The following is a 21,808-nucleotide window of genomic DNA, read 5'->3' on the forward strand; positions in this document are numbered from 1 at the left end:
ACAGAAGAAAACAGACCAAAATAGTTTGGGACCTACCTAGACTTGTCCAATAAGGAATATTAATTTTTGCTTTCTGTTGCAATTTTGTTTTGAAGTTTTCAGTTGTTTGTCCTAATGAACACGAGCTTAGATAAGAAATTGGCTGTGTCACTTTGTGCTTTGGGACCTGGTTATTCACTTGTCTTCATGATTTTCATATTTTTCAGCATAACTCTCATCATTGCTTAGGCAAACTGTTGTATAAAAAAGTGTTGAGATTGATGGCCAGGGGCTGTATGTAAGCAAACAAGAGTGTCAGCGTAGGAGTGCTGATTTTAGAACCAGTTTTTCCTTTTCGATTACAATGAACAAGATTACATTGACAGCAGGGTCCTGATCCTAAATCAGCACTCCTACTCTGACACTTGATATGGCTCCAGATAAGGAGAAGAGACTTCACTATTATCAATAGTTTTTATGTAGGCTAATCATAGCCTAGGCTGTCGGAGCCTAGCTCATTTGTTAGAGCTGTGATGATCATGTCATTTTAGATGATGGTTATTGGTGAGCCAAATGACTGTGATCACCATTATAGCAAAATACATACAAATGTTTTAAAGACACAGTTTCTCCTCTTCTCCTCTCCTGACTTCTTGCCGCCATAGAATATTCATTATATTTCTTCGTGCTGCTGCAGGGAGGGGGAGCATTGCCTATAGGCAACTGAAGACTCATATGCTACAACACCTTGCTTGTTTTAGCCAGGAGCAACAAAGTTTCATCACGTTAAGAGTCCATGTTGCCACAGAAATTGACTAAACTGCACGAATACCTGGCCGTCCAGTCTTCAGTCATCTTTTCATTCCTAACAAAAAAATCTTCAACTTCAAAATGTGATGTTTTTGCTAGCTGTTAACGTATTTATGGTTGTGATGTAAGTTATGGCTGTGATATAGTAGTGGTATTGACTGGTTATAGTTTGAAAAAGTTGATTGATTGATTGTATAAGCATGAACATGTGAAAGTTGGTTTGGTGTCTCTAGCTTGAACGCTTCAAGAGTTACTGTTGGTTAGTTATTTTATGCAAATGTCTATAGTTAATAAAGATTTTTAAGAATTTGAAGTTAGAATAGCCTGAATGTTTTAAAGTTGGTCTTGAAGCGGGACCATTCTCAAAAGCTACCTCTGTATTCCTATGGTCCTCATTTAACCCATTTTAATTTATGCAAATGTATACTGCTAGCTACCATGAGGACGAAAATAGCACAATTCCAGGAAAACGAGCAGTATTTCGATCTTCTCAATGGAGCACTGTGTATTAAGTTAAAATTTGAAGTGCAGTGGCATATCCCATCCTTGTATTGCGATACGTTTTCCAACACATCTCTCGCCGGCTCAACGTTGTGGAACCAAAGAGACTTTGATAAGGGCTTCACATAATGTGCTATTCTATTGTTACTAACAACACATTGTGGGGAAACATCTTTCACTAAATAGGCCAAAGTTATTTTGACCACTGTCTGCTCTCACTGTGCTATGCAGACCTTGTACATAATCAGATCAGGTGAAGACTGGAGATAATGTAGACCAAATATTGTTTCTTTCACCATCCTTGTGTCTTTGTGGCACGAAGCAAGGCTAGTAGTAAAAGTTATTGATATTGCTAACTGTTAGGAATGTTGCCTACAGTTTTGGGTTTGTCCTGTCATCACATGCTACTGCTGAAGTACAGTATACTACATGCCTGCTCCAGCTCACTTCTCCAGACCTAGCCTAGTTGATGTGTGAACCTAAGCTATGAGTACTGGATTTGCATGTGGTGGACCATCTATTTGCTGGTACTAATTTTAAAGTGAACATCGTAGGATATTAGGCAGTGAGAAATACCAAAAATAACTGGTGGTCTCGTTAATACATAGTTGTGAACTAGGCCCTATATGGATTGTTACTTTGCTTGCTCATAGGATGTGCCACATACCGCTATCTTGTAATTTATTTTGGCAATTAGGTGTCTAAGCTTTACGAGTATTTAGGACAGTGACTGATGATGATATAGCCTGTAGACGACCTTGATCGAGCAGTTGATTGGTTGATCTGATCCATGACCTTTGAACCTCATACTATGCTATTGTTTGGTAGGGTAGTGACAATACCAGTATCGCAATACTTGTTAGTATCGTGGCAAGGAAACAAAACATGAAGTGGATTTAACTTCTTTAGGAAAACAGCCCTGATGTTGTAAACAAACATCGTTGTCATCCTGTCCCATTTGTTTATTTTCCAAGCTATAGCACACAATATTTTACATACAGCAGGTTTTTATAGGACCAAAGAGTTTGGTCTGCTTCGTGTTTCATTTTTGCCATGAAAAAAATATTGCGATACTGGTTTTGTCACAGCCCTGTTTGGCTTAGTGCTAGTGATCCGGATGAGTGTCTCAGAGAACCACTTTAGATGTCTTATTAGGCTAATAGGAACTAAGAATAGAATAGACTAAGGTACTAGACTCTCTTTGTGATTTGGGTGTTTTTGTATTGCATTGCGTTGTGTTATGTTATATCATGCCTATTATGGATGGTCAATGTTGATTTGTGTTAAAACTCATCTCTTCTCTTCCCCCTCTCCCTTCAGACTTTGACATGAAGAAGGACATTGAGACGCTGATAGCAGAGGAACGGGCTGACATCATCTCCAAGTATGACAAGGTGAGTTTGTGTGTGTGACATCATCGGTTCTGTAAATCGCCTAAGACGAGGGCTTTGTCCAAAATAGGGCTGAGTTTAAAATCACATATGGTGCCATTTCACATTTTCCCGTGTGTGTGTGTGTGTGTGTGTGTGTGTGTGTGTGTGTGTGTGTGTGTGTGTGTGTGTGTGTGTGTGTGTGTGTGTGTGTGTGTGTGTGTGTGTGCACCATCAAGAATGACAAGGGCTGTTTGCCCAATTTATATTTGGATTGTTGTTCAGATGATTTGTAGCCTAGATGCCGAGACTGTCAACAACCTCAAATTGATTTACTTGATGTTTACAAAACAAAACGAGCAATCTGGGATTGGTACATCCATTTTTTTTTTCTTTTGAATTAATGATATATAGGCCTGGCCATTTGGTCTTAAAGAATGTAACTTATGATTGCATGTACTCGATCAGAACCCAAAATATACTTTTGTTTTACGCCATTGTTTGTAAACAATGTAATCGTAAACAAACACTGTATAGCTTGAAAACATGTTGATCTCATAGATGGTCTATGAATTTGAGAGTGATTTACATTTCTCCAACCCCATCCCTCAGCTGTTTACCTAAACAAGTGGAGCGCTTTGTTGTTTTCGAATCCCAGATTGTCCCTTTATTAGAAATGTCTTCAGCCACTCTTGCTGTGTACTTGTGGAAGATTAGTTGAGGGGACTGCTCAAATGAAGGACCACAGACAGATGGCTGGGCCCAGTACTGACAACTGACTGTAGGGACATACTGTGCCCTCCCTGTCCCCTGCCTAGCCTCCATGCAACTGATGACACTAGACCGGCAGACACTCAGAACAGCCTAGCTGAAACTTTTGATAAACAGTCTAGTAAATGTAAAACTCTAATGAAGGGTAGGGGAAGCTTCTTTTATTCCAGTGTACTTTTGGGAAAATTTGGGTGATTTTGCAACCCAAAATAAGGGTAAATAGAGCAGCTTTATGGTGAAGCGAAGCCCCAGAGTAGAGGTCTTCACGAATCCACCTGTACCTGAAGACGTCCGGATTCAGAATTGTAAATATTGTCACTGGTTTGGGTCGGATCTGTCATGATTGTCACAAGTATTGGGTATGTGTAATTTTAACTGATGTCGGTCCTGCCAGACTCTGCAATTAACAGCTTTATGAAAAACATTCTGTCTCAAACACAGGCCACATATGTACCTCGTCTTCTGCTACAAATACATTTGCACATAAATCATTCCATCGAACCCATAACACAATCACTACTAATCCGCTTCTATAGTTATAAACATACTAAAACATTCTCAAGTCAATTAGTCAATTTCCAACAATCCCTCTCCTGGAACAATGATCACTCTTATGTTGCACCACACCTAAAAACATATTGACTTGGAACAGAGAAAAGACAAAATACACTACCGGTCAAAAGTTTTAGAACACCTACTCATTCAAGGGATTTTCTTTATTTTTACTATTTTCTACATTGTAGAATAATAGTGAAGACATCAGAACTATGAAGTAACATACATATGGAATCATGTAGTAACCAAAAAAGTGTTAAACAAATCAAAATATATTTTATATTTGAGATTCTTCTTCAATGACAGCCTTAATGACAGCTTTGCAACACTCTTGGCTTGATTCCGTATGTGTTATTTGATAGTTTTGATGTCTTCACTATTATTCTACAATGTAGAAAATAGGAAAAATTAAGAAAAACCCTTGAATGAGGTGTTCTAAAACTTTTGACTGATTTTAATGTACATGTTTAATAATTTCACAACACACTTGATGTGACTTAGACTGGGGAAAGAACTGTCCATCTGTTCTGTTTAATGCCCATGGGATGCTATTCGTCTTCATCCTCGGGTGTCAAGGCAAGGCAGACTATGAGCCTTGTACGTAATTACTTGTACTGTATCATCCAGCAAGCCATATGTATTGATGTGCTTTAACATTAGTGTTATGATGACATGGTAAAACAAAACCCCTTCATGGTTGAACCAAGCTATCATCTAGTGGGTTCTCTAATAACTTTCTCAGAGGTCATTAAAATATAATGTTTCTAGGGAGAAAAACCCTCCCTAGACCCAATAAAATTGAGCAGCTCACCCTCCCCTCATAGCTTAGGAGCAGCGCTCTCTGTCTCTTTCTCTCCTTTCCGAATCATAATTAAAACATTTGATAAATGATCCAACCCAAATTTAGAATGACAGACTCAACATAAAGCGCTGAGGACTATCACTCGAATTCATGCCCCTCAACCTAGCAGACATCATCACGGTTAGAATGTACATTTTATATACGGGACCATATATAACCGGTATTAACTTTCCTCATTACAGCCCCCGTTTGACCTTGTTTTACTGTCGCGAGTGGCATGTTAATGACAGATCGGTATCACGATGCATTCTTAATCTAAATTACTATACATTTTGCAGTGTGCAGACCTCCACAGTCAACCTGATACCCCAAATAAACAATTATGGGCACGGTTGACCCCCCCCATCCCCGATTTCAATATCTGAAGAAATAAATCAATTTTTCCCAAGCACATGAGTCTCTCACCTGAGCTGCCGCCACCATTATGTACCGTTCATTCTGTCTGGTCCATTTTCCCACCAGTACACCCTAGCATGAGAGAAGATTGGACGTGATCTCTCGCCATGTTCACTCCACATGCACAGTCTCAGGCCTCATGCCGCACTCCTGCCGCTCGTACACAAGTTGATGGCTCGGACTCAGATCACAGGTAGGAGTGGTGGAAGACAAGGTCGTAGTGAACGCCTTTGTCGCTATTTCTTCAGCCAGTTGGGGGTGGGTTGAGGTTCACACTGTTCTTGGTCAAATTATCTCTCCATGCATTAAGACACCATCTGTGTTCACCTTCAATCTATTTCATAATAAGACTAAATAAAATGTCTCACGAGATTAAAAACCCCCCAAGGTTTTCTGAGTTTAGAAAAGACTGTTGGCCTGGTAATTTTCATTTGTTACCTTTTTAGAATCCATTTCCCTGTCATTTCACATAGATTCTCCAACCCCAAAATTGGTTCTACTTCCTCCCATGTAAAATTATCCGGGTGTTGTTACTGGTCCTATGTTTAAAGACAGGCAGTAATCGTATCACTTTCGATGCTGCCCCTGTTACCTTTCTGAATATAACACTTTACCCTGTTGTAAATTTTGCATATTTCTCATCGTAAGGAATCTGCGATATTTGATTCCAGGCATCTATTAAAAAGTTGTGTGAGACGTGGCCTCCTACGTCTCCCTTCACATAGAAACTGTCTTCTCTATGAACCACTATTGATCAAAACCAAGGCCATACACCACTATTTGAACGTTTCCTGCCCCACTGCCTTCAAGAGGGTTTGCTGCTTTTCCCTTCCTGTTTTTTTCTTAACTTGGCCGTTGAAACCACACGTACGACTGCGAAGTGAGCGGAGTTAGATTCCACTCTGAAAGCATCCTGCTCTATTTCATCCATATTCGAGATAGAATGCTCGTGCACCTCTTTCAGCTTCTCTATGGCTTTATTAAGCTTTTCTTTGAAAGTTGATAAACTTGGAAACTCACTTTTGAGAAAATGGCCTTTGAATGTTTTGGTACTACTATACCCATTCAGCTTCATTCAAACCCTCTTAAGCTTTAGCCCCACCCATCTCATTTAAGGCTTGATCCGAATGTACTAACAGCAGGCAAGCACCCAAAGGAACTTGGTAGCTACTTCCAGACATCTAAGTGAGAGAGAACAGCTGATCATTACTTGCACTAGCAGAGCTAGTTAGGCTGTTATGTTATCCAGAGCATTGGTGGTTGCAACTGTGCTGTCAGATTGTCCATTTGTAAATTGAGTGTTTCGCGTTCAGAGCGCACGCTGGTTGATGAGTAGGGTTGAACCGAACCTTCTGACCTCACATCTGCAGTCAAGCACCCAAGCGGACTGGCTAACATTGGCTAGCTTGCTAGCTACTTCCAGACACAGAATGAGAGAACATCTTACGCATTTTACGCATCCTAGCCGAACTGGTTAGGCTGTTTTCATGTTATCCTGTGTGTTGGTGACTGTAACTGTGCTGCTGGCAACAATTTAATTCCGCTTTTTTGCTGATGTTTACTGACACCGGCCGTATTCAACGGGTGTTGAGCGTTCGTAAATTCATCAGTTTTGCTCCCCTCTCTGGCACACTCAGACAAAAGTGCTCTGAAATCGGAGTAGGTGGCCAGACTAAATTTACGAACGCACCCGAAAGGGTTACTTGCATAGTAGAGTCTTTTGTTAAGACATGTAGCTAGCTAGCTAGCTAGCTAGGTAAACAATTAACCATAATCACAACTAATGGCGTTAACTACTGTCACTAACCAACCAGGTTCAATGTTAGCTAGCTAACATTAGGCTATAGCTAGCTAAGAAAATGGCTCTGAGATACGAATGTCATACACGTAACATTAGCTAGGTAAACAATGAACCATAATCACAACTCATGATGTTACTACCCTGCATAAATCTGCAGGGAGCTAACCAACCAGGTTCAATGTTAGCTAACTAACATTAGGCTATAGCTAGCTAAGCAAATGGCTCTGAGATACGAATGTCATCCACGTAACGTTAGCTAGCGAGCCAGCCAGCTAATGTTAGCTAGCTAGCTAGGTAAACAATGAACCATAATCACAATGTATGACGTTACTACCCTGCATGAATCTGCAGGTAGCTAACCAACATTAGGCTGTAGCTAGCCAAGCAAATGGCTCTTTCTGACAATTGGAAACCTGTAATGTCTGAAAATGTAGCTAGCTAGACTCTTACCCTTGTGCATTATTCATGGTTGGACGCGTCTCCTGTCAGATGCCATGGATGCCCTTAGTTATGTAATCCGGAGATAGGTGTTTTCTCCATCTCCTTAGCTATCATACTAAAATTCCACTGATTTCATTAATGTCCTCCAGAAATGGAGAGCAACGCTTATGCAGATTTAATTCACACCACTTTTTTTTATACCTAGACATACTGACCAGCTCAAATAGACAGAAGCGTGCTATTTGGCAGACCAATCCAAACTCATCTCTCAGCATGTCATGATTTCAGCCAATCAGGGCTAGCGGGAAGGTTACTGACTTTTTCTTTGGCTAAGCCAACTAGGCTCATATTTTAACAATTTTATTCATATTTACAGTCGGTACACAAGTTTAAGGCACATGTTCACATTTTCGAGAAGGCATTTCTGTTAAAAAAAAAACGAGTTTTGATTAAAAAAAAGTAAGTTCAAACGTCTCCTGTGAAGTAGTGACCCGCTACATAAGCCTCATTTCCTGAAACGGGTCACATATTATCACTTATGAATGCAAGAAACAATGCCTTTTTTTTGCGACTTTTTCTAATCATAGTCGCACACCTCATGTAGCCTAGCCCACAGGCCTATATGTTTTGATAAGATTTTTCTCACAACTAAAGTGGCCAAATAACTTCTTAAAATGAAGCACATTAATCCGCTTAACAAAGGGGTAAGAGCCTAACTGGCGTACATAAGCAACGCATGAGTTGCAAGTTTTGTGAAGATAATTTTCCTGCCTGAGATTAGGCATCATTCTTGCTTACTGTTTACACAAGCTGAAGAAATGCACAAGAAAACCTTAAATACATAATATGCTACATAACCTTCTCTTGATGGGGAAATCTGTGTTTTTTATTTTTATTTTGAATAGCTGTAAATCCCCAACTGGAAAATTTGTCCCTTGGGAGATATTTATTTGGCCCACCAAGTTTTATGAGCCAAAATTATATGCTTTGTATTCGGAAAGTATTCAGACCGCTTGACCTTTTTCCACTTTTGTTATGTTACAACCTTAATCTAAAACTCATTAAATACTAATGTTCCTCATCAGTCTACACACAATACCACCCCATAATGACAAAGCAAAAAGTTTTGACATTTTTGCAAATTTGAGTATTCAGACCATTTGCTATGAGACTCGAAATTGAGCTCCGCTCCATCCTGTTTCCGTTGATCATCTTTGATGTTTTTACAACTTGATTGGAGTCCACCTGTGGTAAATTCAATTGATTGGACATGATTTGGAAAGACACACACCTGTCTATATAAGGTCCCACAGTTGATACTGCATGTCAGAGAAAAAAAACCAAGCCATGAGGTCGAAGGAATGGTCCGTAGAGCTCCGAGACAGGATTGTGTTGAGGCACAGATATGGGGAAGGGTACCAAAAAATGTCTGCAATCTTGAAGGTCTCCAAGAACACAGTGGCCTCCATTCTTAAATGGAAGTAGTTTGTAACCACCAAGACTATCCCTAGAGCTGGCCGCCCGGCCAAACTGAGCAATCGGGGGAGAATGGCCTTAGTCAGGGAGGTGACCAAGAGCCCCATGGTCACTCTGACAGAGCTCCAGAGTTCCTCTGTAGAGATGGGTGAAACATCCAGAAGGACAACCATCTCTGCAGCACTCCACCAATCAGGCCTTTACGGAAGAGTGGCCAGACAGAAGCCACTCCTCAGTAAAAGGCACATAACAGCCCACTTGGAGTATGCCAAAAGGCACCTACTCGCAGACCATGAGAAACAAGATTCTATGCTCTGATGAAACGAAGATTGGACTCTTTGGCCTGAATGCCAAGTGTCACGTCTGGAGGAAACCTGCCACCATCCCGAGTGGCGCAGTCGTCTAAGGCACTGAATCTGTGCTAGAGGCGTCACTACAGACACCCTGGTTCAAATCCAGGCTGTATCGCAACCTGCCGTGATTGGGAGTCCCATAAGGCGGCACACAATTGGCCCAGGTTTGGCCTGTGTATGCCGTCATTGTAAATAAGATTTTGTTCTGACTTGCCTAGTTAAATAAATGTTAAATAAAAAATAAATCCCTTCGGTGAAGCATGGTGGCAGCATCATGCTGTGGGGATGTTTTTCAGCGGCAGGGACTGGGAGATTAGTCATGGGAGATTGAGGGAAAGCTGAACGGTGCAAAGTACAGAGATCCTTGATGAAAACCTGCTCCAGAGCGCTCAGGACCTCAGACTGGGTGAAGGTTCACCTTCCAACAGGACAACAGCCAATACAATGCATGAGTGGCTTCGGGGCAAGTTTCTGAATGTCCTTGAGTGGCCCAGCTGTTAAGTTCCATGTTTTAAGTATCCCTATATTTCTGTTATTACGGGGCTATCACTCAGTCAAGAGTGCGCCTGCGCAGAAAGTCTGTTCGTTGATGGACCTAGCCTAGAGTGCAATGGCTACAGTGGGGCAAAAAAGTATTTAGTCAGCCACCAATTGTGCAAGTTCTCCCACTTCAAAAGATGAGAGGCCTGTAATTTTCATCATAGGTACACGTCAACTATGACACAAAATGAGAGAAAAAAAGATCCAGAAAATCACATTGTAGGATTTTTTTATTAATTTATTTGCAAATTATGGTGGAAAATAAGTATTTGGTCACCTACAAACAAGCAAGATTTCTGGCTCTCACAGACCTGTAACTTCTTCTTTAAGAGGCTCCTCTGTCCTCCACTCGTTACCTGTATTAATGGCACCTGTTTGAACTTGTTATCAGTATAAAAGACACCTGTCCACAACCTCAAACAGTCACACTCCAAACTCCACTATGGCCAAGACCAAAGAGCTGTCAAAGGACACCAGAAACAAAATTGTAGACCTGCACCAGGCTGGGAAGACTGAATCTGCAATAGGTAAGCAGCTTGGTTTGAAGAAATCAACTGTGGGAGCAATTATTAGGAAATGGAAGACATACAAAGACCACTGATAATTTCCCTCGATCTGGGGCTCCACGCAAGATCTCACCCCGTGGGGTCAAAATGATCACAAAAACGGTGAGCAAAAATCCCAGAAGCACACGGGGGGACCTAGTGAATGACCTGCAGAGAGCTGGGACCAAAGTCACAAAGCCTACCATCAGTAACACACTACGCCGCCAGGGACTCAAATCCTGCAGTGCCAGACGTGTCCCCCTGCTTAAGCCAGTACATGTCCAGGCCCGTCTGAAGTTTGCTAGAGAGCATTTGGATGATCCAGAAGAGGATTGGGGGAATGTCATATGGTCAGATGAAACCAAAATAGAACTTTTTGGTAAAAACTCAACTCGTCGTGTTCGGAGGACAAGAATGCTGAGTTGCATCCAAAGAACACCATACCTACTGTGAAGCATGGGGGTGGAAACATCATGCTTTGGGGCTGTTTTTCTGAAAAGGGACCAGGACGACTGATCCGTGTAAAGGAAAGAATGAATGGGGCCATGTATCATGAGATTTTGAGTGAAAACCTCCTTCCATCAGCAAGGGCATTGAAGATGAAACGTGGCTGGGTCTTTCAGCATGACAATGATCCCAAACACACCGCCCGGGCAACGAAGGAGAGGCTTCGTAAGAAGCATTTCAAGGTCCTGGAGTGGCCTAGCCAGTCTCCAGATCTCAACCCCATAGAAAATCTTTGGAGGGAGTTGAAAGTCCGTGTTGCCCAGCGACAGCCCCAAAACATCACTGCTCTAGAGGAGATCTGCATGGAGGAATGGGCCAAAATACCAGCAACAGTGTGTGAAAACCTTGTGAAGACTTACAGAAAACGTTTGACCTGTGTCATTGCCAACAAAGGGTATATAACAAAGTATTGAGAAACTTTTGTTATTGACCAAATACTTATTTTCCACCATAATTTGCAAATAAATTCATAAAAAATCCTACAATGTGATTTTCTGGATTTTTTTCTCTCATTTTGTCTGTCATAGTTGACGTGTACCTACGATGAAAATTACAGGCCTCATCTTTTTAAGTGGGAGAACTTGCACAATTGGTGGCTGACTAAATACTTTTTTCCCCCACTGTACCTTGTAGTGTGTTCATACGGTATAGTAAACTTTGTTAAACTGGAACCTTGTCGTTGTGTCATTTCGAGTTAACCTTGGTAGCAGAGGATGGCTAATAACTACAATGTGCCACCTCGCTTCAACGAGAAGAGGTCGTACGAAAGTTGGAAAAATTAACTTGGAATCTGGACACGGGTTACTAATCTGGACGCGAAAAAGCAAGCACTTGCGGTGGTACTATCGCTCAAGGGAAGAGCGAGAGATACAGCGCTGGAAATATCTGTTGAGGATTTGAACAATGATGATGGTATGGGAACTTTGATCAGAGCACTGTATTCTGTATTTATTTTAAGAAGAGAAAGACCGTGCCTACGAGGCATATTCAAACTTTGACAGTGTTACGAGAGATTTTTCGGTTGCAATGACGGACTACATCATTGATTTCGAACAGAGATACACTAGGATGTGCAAGTACGACATGGTTCTCCCGGATGCAGTGTTAGCTTTCAAGTTGCTAGATACTGCCTGTCTACATGGTAGGGAGAAACAGTTGGCTTTGACTGCTTGTACTGTACTGACTTTTGCATCAATGAAGTCGGCACTAAAAATAATTTTTGGTGAAAAGACGTCTGTCGCGCCGTTAACAGATGGAATGCAAGCGAGTGACGGAGCATATTACACTGAGCAGCAGGGAAAAGGCGCCAAAAAGTCACATTCTCAAGACAACCAGAAGAGGGCGCCATTTCCTGGCACAAATCCACTAGACAAATATGGAAGGAGATCAAAATGTGCTGTTTGTCAAAGCACTTACCATTGGGTTAAAGACTGTCCTCATAAAAATGAACAAGTTAAACTAACAGAGGAAAATGTAAACACAGATATAGAGCAGTGTAACATTACACTGTTTTCAAATGAATCTGCTTCTGATACTGAGATTTTTATAGTTGAATCCTTATGATCTGCTGTGATTGATACTGCATGTACACGGACAGTGTGTGGTGCAAAATGGCTTGATGGCTATGTCAGTGAACTAAATATGAAAGAAGTACAAAATATGATTGACACACCAAGCAACAGAGCTTTCAAATTTGGAGATGGGAGAATTGTCCATTCTACCAAGCGAGTTAGTCTTACCAATTTTTGCTGGTATCTTAAGTGTCACATTGAAACAGAGGTAGTCCCTACAGATATCCCCTTACTATTAAGCAAAGCTTTGCTCAAGAAGGCAGGGGCTGTACTAGACATAAAAAATGACAAGGCAGTGATGTTTAAACAACCAGTGACTCTTGAACTTACTACCTCAGGCCACTATTGTGTAAACATTTTAGACAAAGACATCACACAGAATCCATGCAAAAATGAGATTCTGACGGACACAGAGCACATGGAGATTCTGACAGTCAGAGAACATGAACACAAAACAAAAACACAAAGTATTGTTAAAGCTTCACAAACAGTTTGGACATGCTACAGTTGACAGACTTCAGAAGTTACTCAGCAGTTCAGGGAATAAAGATGATGAGAGTATTTCCATTCTACAGCAGATAGTTAACAGTTTGTGAGACATGTCAAAAATACAGTAAACCTAAGCCCAAACCAGCTGTTGGTTTGCCACTAGCTTCCAAGTACAATGAAACAGTGGCTGTAGATCTACATGAGTTCGCACCAAGTGTGTGGTACCTTCACATAATCGACCACTTCACACGCTTCAGCGCTGGAAGCATTGTGAACACAAAGAAACCCAGTGACATCGTCAAGCACTTCATTCTTTCCTGGGTAAGTGTGCATGGCCCGCCCCAGAAATTGTACAGTGACAATGGAGGAGAATTCAATAATAATGAAATAAGAGAAATGGCAGAGAAATTCAACATGGAAGTAAAGACAACTGCTGCATACAGTCCATGGAGCAATGGACTTCTGGAGAGACGCAATCAAACACTCACAGAGATCATGCTGAAAGTGAAGCAAGACAATGGATGTGACTGGAACACAGCCCTAGATTGGGCTTTGATGGCAAAAAACTCAATGCACAATGTTCATGGTTACAGCCCATACCAACTACTGTTCGGGCAGAACCCTAATCTTCCCTCTGTACTAGTTGACAAGCCACCAGCAGTAGAAGGGGCCAGTGTGAGTGCAGGGGTTGGACAGCACCTTTCAGCACTACATGCAGCGAGAAAAGCGTTCACTGAAGCAGAGTGCTCAGAAAGAATTTGCAGGGCTCTGCGTAAACAGCTACAACCCACCGATGAGAAGTACGAAACTGGAAACAAAGTGTACTACAAACGAGTTGACTGTCAAGAGTGGAAGGGACCGGGAGTAGTCATTGGCCAAGATGGTGTGGTGATATTTGTGAGGCACGGAGGCATCATTGTCAGGGTGCATCACTCAAGATTGCGGAAAGTAAATGATCAACAAGATAGAGGGGCTGTTGCTGAGAATCATCCTAATGAAAAGGAGACAGTAACAGACACAAACCTACCAGATGTTATATCCAATGATATGGACACTGAAACTGACACAGGAAATGGAGCAGAGACCTTCAAACATGCCACATACTGTTGAGCGTTCAAATGAGGAAAACATTCAACAACAGCCACGTGTTAAGAGAACATGGTTGTTCCAATCTGAAAACTGGACAAACTGTTAAATACATGGACAGAGAAAGTGGTATTCCACATACAGCAACCGTCATTGGACGAGCAGGAAAAGCCAAAGGAAAACACCAGAACTGGTACAACTTGCAGTACTCTGAACCAGTTACACTTTCTGGTACAACAGGGTCAGCTGACCTGTCACTTGTAGATAATCTCAGAATTGAACCAATGGAAAATCGAGAAAAACAGAATGACATTCAAAATGATGTACTTGAAACAAAGGACTTGTCATTTGACTCAGTTAACCTGTTATGGCTAGGGGGCAGTATTTTCACGGCCGGATAAAAAACGTACCCGAGTTAATCTGATTATTACTCCTGCCCAGAAACTAGAATATGCATATAATTATTGGCTTTGGATAGAAAACACCCTAAAGTTTCTAAAACTGTTTGAATGGTGTCTGTGAGTATAACAGAACTCATATGGCAGGCAAAAACCTGAGAAGATTCCATACAGGAAGTGAACTGTCTGACAAGTTCTTGTTCATCTTGGCTTTTTTTATTGAAGACTGAGGATTTTTGCTGTCCTGTGACACTTCCTACGGCTCCCATAGGCTCTCAGAAGGCGGGAAAAAGCTGAATGATATCGAGGCAGCCTCTGGCTGAAACACATTATTGCCTTTGGTAAGTGGCCGATCAGAGGACTATGGGCTTAGGCGCGTGCACGAGTCGACCCCATGCTTTATTTTCTTTCGTCTTTGAACCTAAACGCAGATTCCCGGTCGGAATATTATCGCTTTTTTACGCGAAAAATGGCATAAAAATTGATTTTAAACAGCGGTTGACATGCTTCGAAGTACGGTAATGGAATATTTAGAATTTTTTTGTCACGAAATGCGTCGTGCTCGTCACCCTTCTTTACCATTCGGATAGTGTCTTGAACGCACGAACAAAACGCCGCTATTTGGATATAACAATGGATTATTTGGGACCAAACCAACATTTGTTATTGAAGTAGAAGTCCTGGGAGTGCATTCTGACGAAGAACAGCAAAGGTAATAACATTTTTCTTATAGTAATTCTGACTTTGGTGAGTGCTAAACTTGCTGGGTGTCTAAATAGCTAGCCCTGTGATGCCGGGCTATCTACTGAGAATATTGCAAAATGTGCTTTCACCGAAAAGCTATTTTAAAATCGGACATAGCGAGTGCATAGAGGAGTTCTGTATCTATAATTCTTAAAATAATTGTTGTGTTTTTTGCGAACGTTTATCGTGAGTAATTTAGTAAATTCACCGGAAGTTTGCGGGGGGTATGCTAGTTCTGAACGTCACATGCTAATGTAAAAATCTGTTTTTTGATATAAATATGAACTTGATTGAACAAAACATGCATGTATTGTATAACATAATGTCCTAGGGGTGTCATCTGATGAAGATCATCAAAGGTTAGTGCTGCATTTAGCTGTGGTTTGGATTTATGTGACATTATATGCTAGCTTGAAAAATGGGTGTCTGATTATTTCTGGCTGGGTACTCTGCTGACATAATCTAATGTTTTGCTTTCGTTGTAAAGCCTTTTTGAAATCGGACAGTATGGTTAGATAAAGGTCTTGTCTTTAAAATGGTGTAAAATAGTAATATGTTTGAAAAATGGAAGATTTTGTATTTTTGAGGAATTTGTAATTCGCGCCACGCCCATCATTGGCTATTGGAGCAGGTGTTCCGCTAGCGGAACGTCTATATGTAAGAGGTTAAGCTAGATGAGCTCAGTAATTGGAGGAAAAATTGAGTGTTTGAGGAAGTTAAAGACATTGGCCAAAAATGTGTCTCAACAAGGTGGGTGTGTACCCTTAAAGAATCCTTAACTGGAATGGTGCCTAAAGCACGTCTAGTGGCTAGTGGTTTTGAGGAGCTGGCTGCTAAACAACTCCCAAAAGACTCACCGACATGCGCCTCAGAGTCACTCGGATTGCTGATGTCAGTGATCTGCCAGAAAAAATTGAAACTTAATTCCATAGACATCAAATCTGCATTTTTGCAGGGAACAGAGCTGTCAAGGGACATTCACATCCGACCTCCGCCTGAAGCTAAATGCGAAGGAACACTGTGGAAACTAAAGAAGTGTGTGTATGGACTGGCAGATGCATCACTCTACTGGTACAACAAAGTCAAGGCAACAATGCTGAATACAGGTGGAAAACTGTCACAAGTGGATCCTGCAGTCTTTTATTGGCTTGATCAAGACTGCAGTGTGACTGGAGTACTTGCCTGTCATGTTGATGACTTAATCTGGGGTGGCTCACAGACCTTTGCTACAACTGTGATTCCAAACCTCTAAGCTGTTTTCCAGGTCGGCCGTGACGTACATGATAATTTTTGTTATGTTGGCATAGAGTTTATTACAGTTGATGGGACAATACTGATGCAACAGGAGAGCTATACCAAGAATCTTCAACCCATTCACATGGGTTCTTCAAGAGCCGTACAAAGGAATTCCCCTCTGTGGAATTGAAGCTGATCAATTGAGGTCAAAGATAGGACAAATTTTATGGGTTGCTAGACAGAGTAGACCTGATGTAATGTTTGATGGTTGCAACTTGGCATCTAACAGAAAACACACCACTGTACAAACCATTCATGAGGCAAACAGTCGCAACAAGTGACTTTAACGTTTCAGCATGTTGGAAAAGATGACTCTTTGAAACTAGTTGTCTTCAGTGATGCTTCGCTAGGGAACCTTACAGATGGAGGCAGACAAGGTGGACATCTAATCGTGTTAAAACCTCTTACATCTAGACGTTCCGCTAGCGGAACACCTGCTCCAATATCCAGTGATAGGCGTGGCGCGAATTACAAATTCCTCAAAAATACAAAAACTTCAATTTTTCAAACATATGACTATTTCACAGCATTTTAAAGACAAGACTCTCCTTTATCTAACCACACTGTCCGATTTCAAAAAGGCTTTACAGCGAAAGCAAAACATTAGATTATGTCAGCAGAGTACCAAGCCAGAAATAATCAGACACCCATTTTTCAAGCTAGCATATAATGTCACAAAAACCCAGAAGACAGCTAAATGCAGCACTAACCTTTGATGATCTTCATCAGATGACACACCTAGGACATTATGTTATACAATACATGCATGTTTTGTTCAATCAAGTTCATATTTATATCAAAAAACAGCTTTTTACATTAGCATGTGACGTTCAGAACTAGCATACCCCCCGCAAACTTGCGGGGAATTTGCTAACAATTTACTAAATTACTCACGATAAACGTTCACAAAAAGCATAACAATTATTTTAAGAATTATAGATACAGAACTCCTCTATGCACTCGACATGTCCGATTTTAAAATAGCTTTTTGGTGAAAGCACATTTTGCAATATTCTAAGTACATAGCCCAGCCATCACGGGCTAGCTATTTAGACACCCGGCAAGTTTAGCACTCACCAATATCAGATTTGCTATTATAAAAGTTTGATTACCTTTTGTTGTCTTCGTCAGAATGCACTCCCAGGACTGCTACTTCAATAACAAATGTTGGTTTGGTCCAAAATAATCCATCGTTATATCCGAATAGCGGCGTTTTGTTCGTGCGTCCCAGACACTATCCGAAATGGTAAATCAGGGTCGCGCGCATGGCGCAATTCGTGACAAAAAAAATCGAAATATTCCATTACCGTACTTCGAAGCATGTCAACCGCTGTTTAAAATCCATTTTTATGCCATTTTTCTCGTAAAAAAGCGATAATATTCTGACCGGGAATGTCCATTTAGCTAAACAGAGGAAAGAAAACAAAGCTTTCGGTCGACGCGGGCACGAGCCTGAGTCTCACAGTACTGTAACCAGCCACTACCCAAACGCGCTACTTTGTTTCAGCCAGAGCCTGCAAAGCCACGATTCAGCGTTTTGCCGCCTTCTGAGAGCCTATGGCAGCCGTAGGAAGTGTCACGGGACAGCTAAGATCCTCACTCTTCAATAAACAGAGACAAGAAGAACGACACCTTGTCAGACAGGCCACTTCCTGCATGAAATCTTCTCAGGTTTTTGCCTGCCAAATGAGTTCTGTTATACTCACAGACACCATTCAAACAGTTTTAGAAACTTTGGAGTGTTTTCTATCCAAAGCCAATAATTATATGCATATTCTAGTTACTGGGCAGGAGTAGTAACCAGATTAAATCGGGTACGTTTTTTATCCAGCCGTGAAAATACTGCCCCCTAGCCATAACAGGTTAATGGGTGAAGGAGGAAGATTCTCACCTATCTGTTGGCAGTCAAAAAGGATCAGAAGGGTTGTCCGAAGCACACTTGCTGGAGAAACACTTGCTCTTGCGGATGGAATTGACAATGCTATCTTTCTTGCAACTCTGTTCTCAGAGCTTACCACTGGTGAGACAAAACAGCACATTCTACCTGTAGTTTGTCACTGACAACTACTCATTAGTTGATGCTTTGAAGTCAACCAAGTCTGTCACAGAGAAAATACTTTCTCTTGAGATTTGCAGCATCAAGGAACTTAGTCAAGCACAGAGAATCCAGCGGATTCTGTGGTCGACCACAAAGGAACAGCTTGCTGACTGTCTGACTAAAAAAGGAGCATCCGGTCTTGTGCTCCTACAGGCTCTCAGTAATGGAAAGTGGCAGCTTGAGTAATACAAATAACTGTCACGCAACCCATTTTTAATGGGGAACTTGAATAATACTTGGACATTTAATTATGTTTTTGATGTTTAATTTGTCTTTAAAGAAAAGGGGGAGATTGTTAAGTTCATGTTTTAAGTATCCCTATATTTCTGTTATTACGGGACTATCACTCAGTCAAGAGTGCGCCTGCGCAGAAAGTCTGTTCGTTGATGGACCTAGCCTAGAGTGCAATGGCTACCTTGTAGTGTATTCATACGGTATAGTAAACTTTGTTAAACTGGAACCTTGTCGTTGTGTCATTTCGAGTTGACACCAGCCAGAGCCCGGACTTGAACCAGATTGAACCTCTGGAGAACATCTCTGGCGAGACATGCAAATAGCTGTGCAGCGACGCTCCCGATCCAACCTGGCAGAGCTTGTGAGGATCTGCAGAGAAGAATGGGAGAAACTCCCCAAATACAGGTGTGCCAAGCTTGTAGCGTCATACTCAAGAAGACTCAAGGCTGCAATCGCTGCCAAATGTTGCTTCAAGAAAGTACTGAGTAAATGATCTGAATACTTATGTAAATGTGATTTTTCTGTTATTTTTGCAAATGTATAAAAAAAAAAAGTATCTAAATACCTGTTTTTGCTTTGTCATTATGGGTAATTTGTGTAGATTGAGGAGTAAAAAACTATTTAATCAATTAGGCTGTAACAAAATGTGAAAAAAGTCAAGGGGTCTGAATATTTTCCGAAGGCACTGTATGTAAAAACCAGATTAAATCAAGAGTAGTCTGATGGGTGACGATATTAGTCTGTCACTTGAGTTATATATTATCACTTGTGAATGATGCCCAGCGTCAGGCAAGAAACAATGCCTTTTTGGGGGGACTTTTTCGAATCAAATTCGCACACCTCCTGTAGTCCAGCCCACAGGCCTATGTGCTATGATAAGGTTTGTATCACAACTAAGGTGGCCAAATAACTTCTTAAAATGAAACACATTAATCCGCTTTACAAGGGGTTTAGAGCCTAACTGGCATACATAAGCAGCGAGTGAGTTTCAAGTTTGGGGAAGATAATTTTCACCATAAAAATGTACTTTTATAATAAAAGTATTGCATGCATAATCGCATTTGCATTCACTTTTTATAATGGGGTTTTCCCGCTAATGGAACATTTGCGCTTATAGCCTACTGCCATGTGCGCATTGCTGCGCTTGTAATATGAAGAAATAGCCTAATAGTTGTTCAACATTTTAAGCTAAACGTTGTGATCTGTTGCGTCAGCCACATTGCGCATTTTTTTTATGTTAGTGGATTTATTAATTTGGGATCTATCGCATCCCACAACTGTCCCAGACTATGTTTGGAATATTTATTTCTGGCACATAATAGGTCTACTTTTGTACTATGGGGGTTAGTCGATTTACATAGGCTAGTGCTTTTGCTGTTTGTTAGGCCACTGTCTGCAAAAGGCATGAGTTTTTTTAGGGTGCATTATACAGCCACACAAAGGGGAGGCCGCTGGGAAATTCGAGACATTAGCAAGTGTTTCTCAAATTGTGAATGAGAGACTGTACACATGTTATAAACAAATATACAGTCAATAATACAATAGAGAAAGTCTATACACAGTGTGTGCAAATGAGGAAGGGGTGAGGCAATAAATAGGCAAAAAGATTACAGTATGGCAAATTAAACACTGGGGTGATAGATGTGCAGAAGATGAGTGTGCAAGTAGTAGTACTAGGGTGCAAAGGAGCAAAATAAATAACAATATGGTGATGAGGTAGTTGGATGGGCTATTTACAGATTGGCTATGTACAGGTGCAGTGATCTGTGAGCTGCTCTGACGGCTGACGGCTGGTGCTTAAAGCTAGTGAGTTTTTGCTTGCGCAACTAACAAAGCAGAGCTCATGCCTTTTCAAGCAACTTTTTTCAAATCATCATGCAGCCATGCAATTATTAAAAATCAAAACATATAGCCCAACGTTTGTAGAACTACATTTATATTAATAACTAAATTAAGCATATTGGATTACCTATTCCTTTGTTAACTGCTCAATGCTGACTAGCCAAATGTGCGCACTCCCTCAAATCGTTTGGAGATTTTATTCCGCTTGGTTCAATTGTATTCTTAATACTATAAAATATTATAAAATAATGCCATGGAATTGTAAGCAAATCTTGTCTGCCAAATGAACTAGTGTAGCCCACAGCCATTTGGCATAGCCAGCTGGCTGACGTTACATTCCAAACCAAGTATTGGCGCTGGTGAGCTACTATGTACATCCACGATGAAGACGACATATAAATTCATGCGATAAACTGCATCTGCTCTTCTCCTGTGCGTTTGATAGTGTTAGTCGAGCGAGCTATTGAGTGTTGTAGTAGTAGCTAGTTTTCATTTCAGACCTAGCAGGTTTTTTAAAAGCTAAATATGCCAAGGAGGTGTGGTGTTGCTGGGTGCAGTAATACCCACAAGTCCTGGGTTACGACTCATTTGTTTCCCAAAACGAGAAGCTAGCTTTGAAGTGGGACTGTCTTTTCCGTTTGAAGGAATCTGATTTGAGTAAGGGAAACCGCAGGCGTGTTTACTGTATGCGGTGCTCATTTAACCCCGGAGGATTTCGATATCTATAACCAGTAGAAGGCAGGATTCGGAATGAGACTGTCTGAAACCAAGATCTGGGTGGGCATGTGTGGTGGTTAATTTCTGTATTACCAAATGAGGAGAGACAAACTTCACACACCAGTCAGAGTTATACTTAAACTACATCTTTAATAATAAGAGCTTTGGAATAGCAAAGACTTTAAACTATTCCCTATTTCTAATGATCCGTTGAGTGACAACACAATGGCTACTGAGATCTTTTATAGCAAAGATCCACCCCCCCTAGTTGACATGACAAACCACAGATATTAGGAACAGTTCATAAAGGAAGACTTTATAATGAGAAAGGAGTATCCCGTAGCCAGATGGCATTCGCTATAAATTATCGTTCAGTTTGGTCCCTAAGACAAGGTTCTAATCTCGTTCCTGGTACTTCATAGCACA

General features: G+C 41.1%; 1 protein-coding gene across 2 annotated transcripts in view; it reads left to right on the plus strand.

Moving 5' to 3' along the window:
* si:dkeyp-19e1.3 (uncharacterized) overlaps nucleotides 1-21,808 on the plus strand; it is a 131,052-nt gene that overhangs the window by 46,015 nt on the left and 63,229 nt on the right. For both annotated transcript variants that reach the window (XM_082957123.1, XM_045688026.2), the window contains exon 2: nucleotides 2,611-2,684. In XM_082957123.1, coding sequence (XP_082813249.1) covers nucleotides 2,611-2,684 — 74 coding nt within the window. The remainder of the gene's footprint in view (nucleotides 1-2,610; nucleotides 2,685-21,808) is intronic.

Source organism: Salmo salar, chromosome 10, assembly GCF_965601325.2.
Source record: "Salmo salar chromosome 10, fSalSal1, whole genome shotgun sequence".
NCBI lineage: Eukaryota > Metazoa > Chordata > Actinopteri > Salmoniformes > Salmonidae > Salmo > Salmo salar.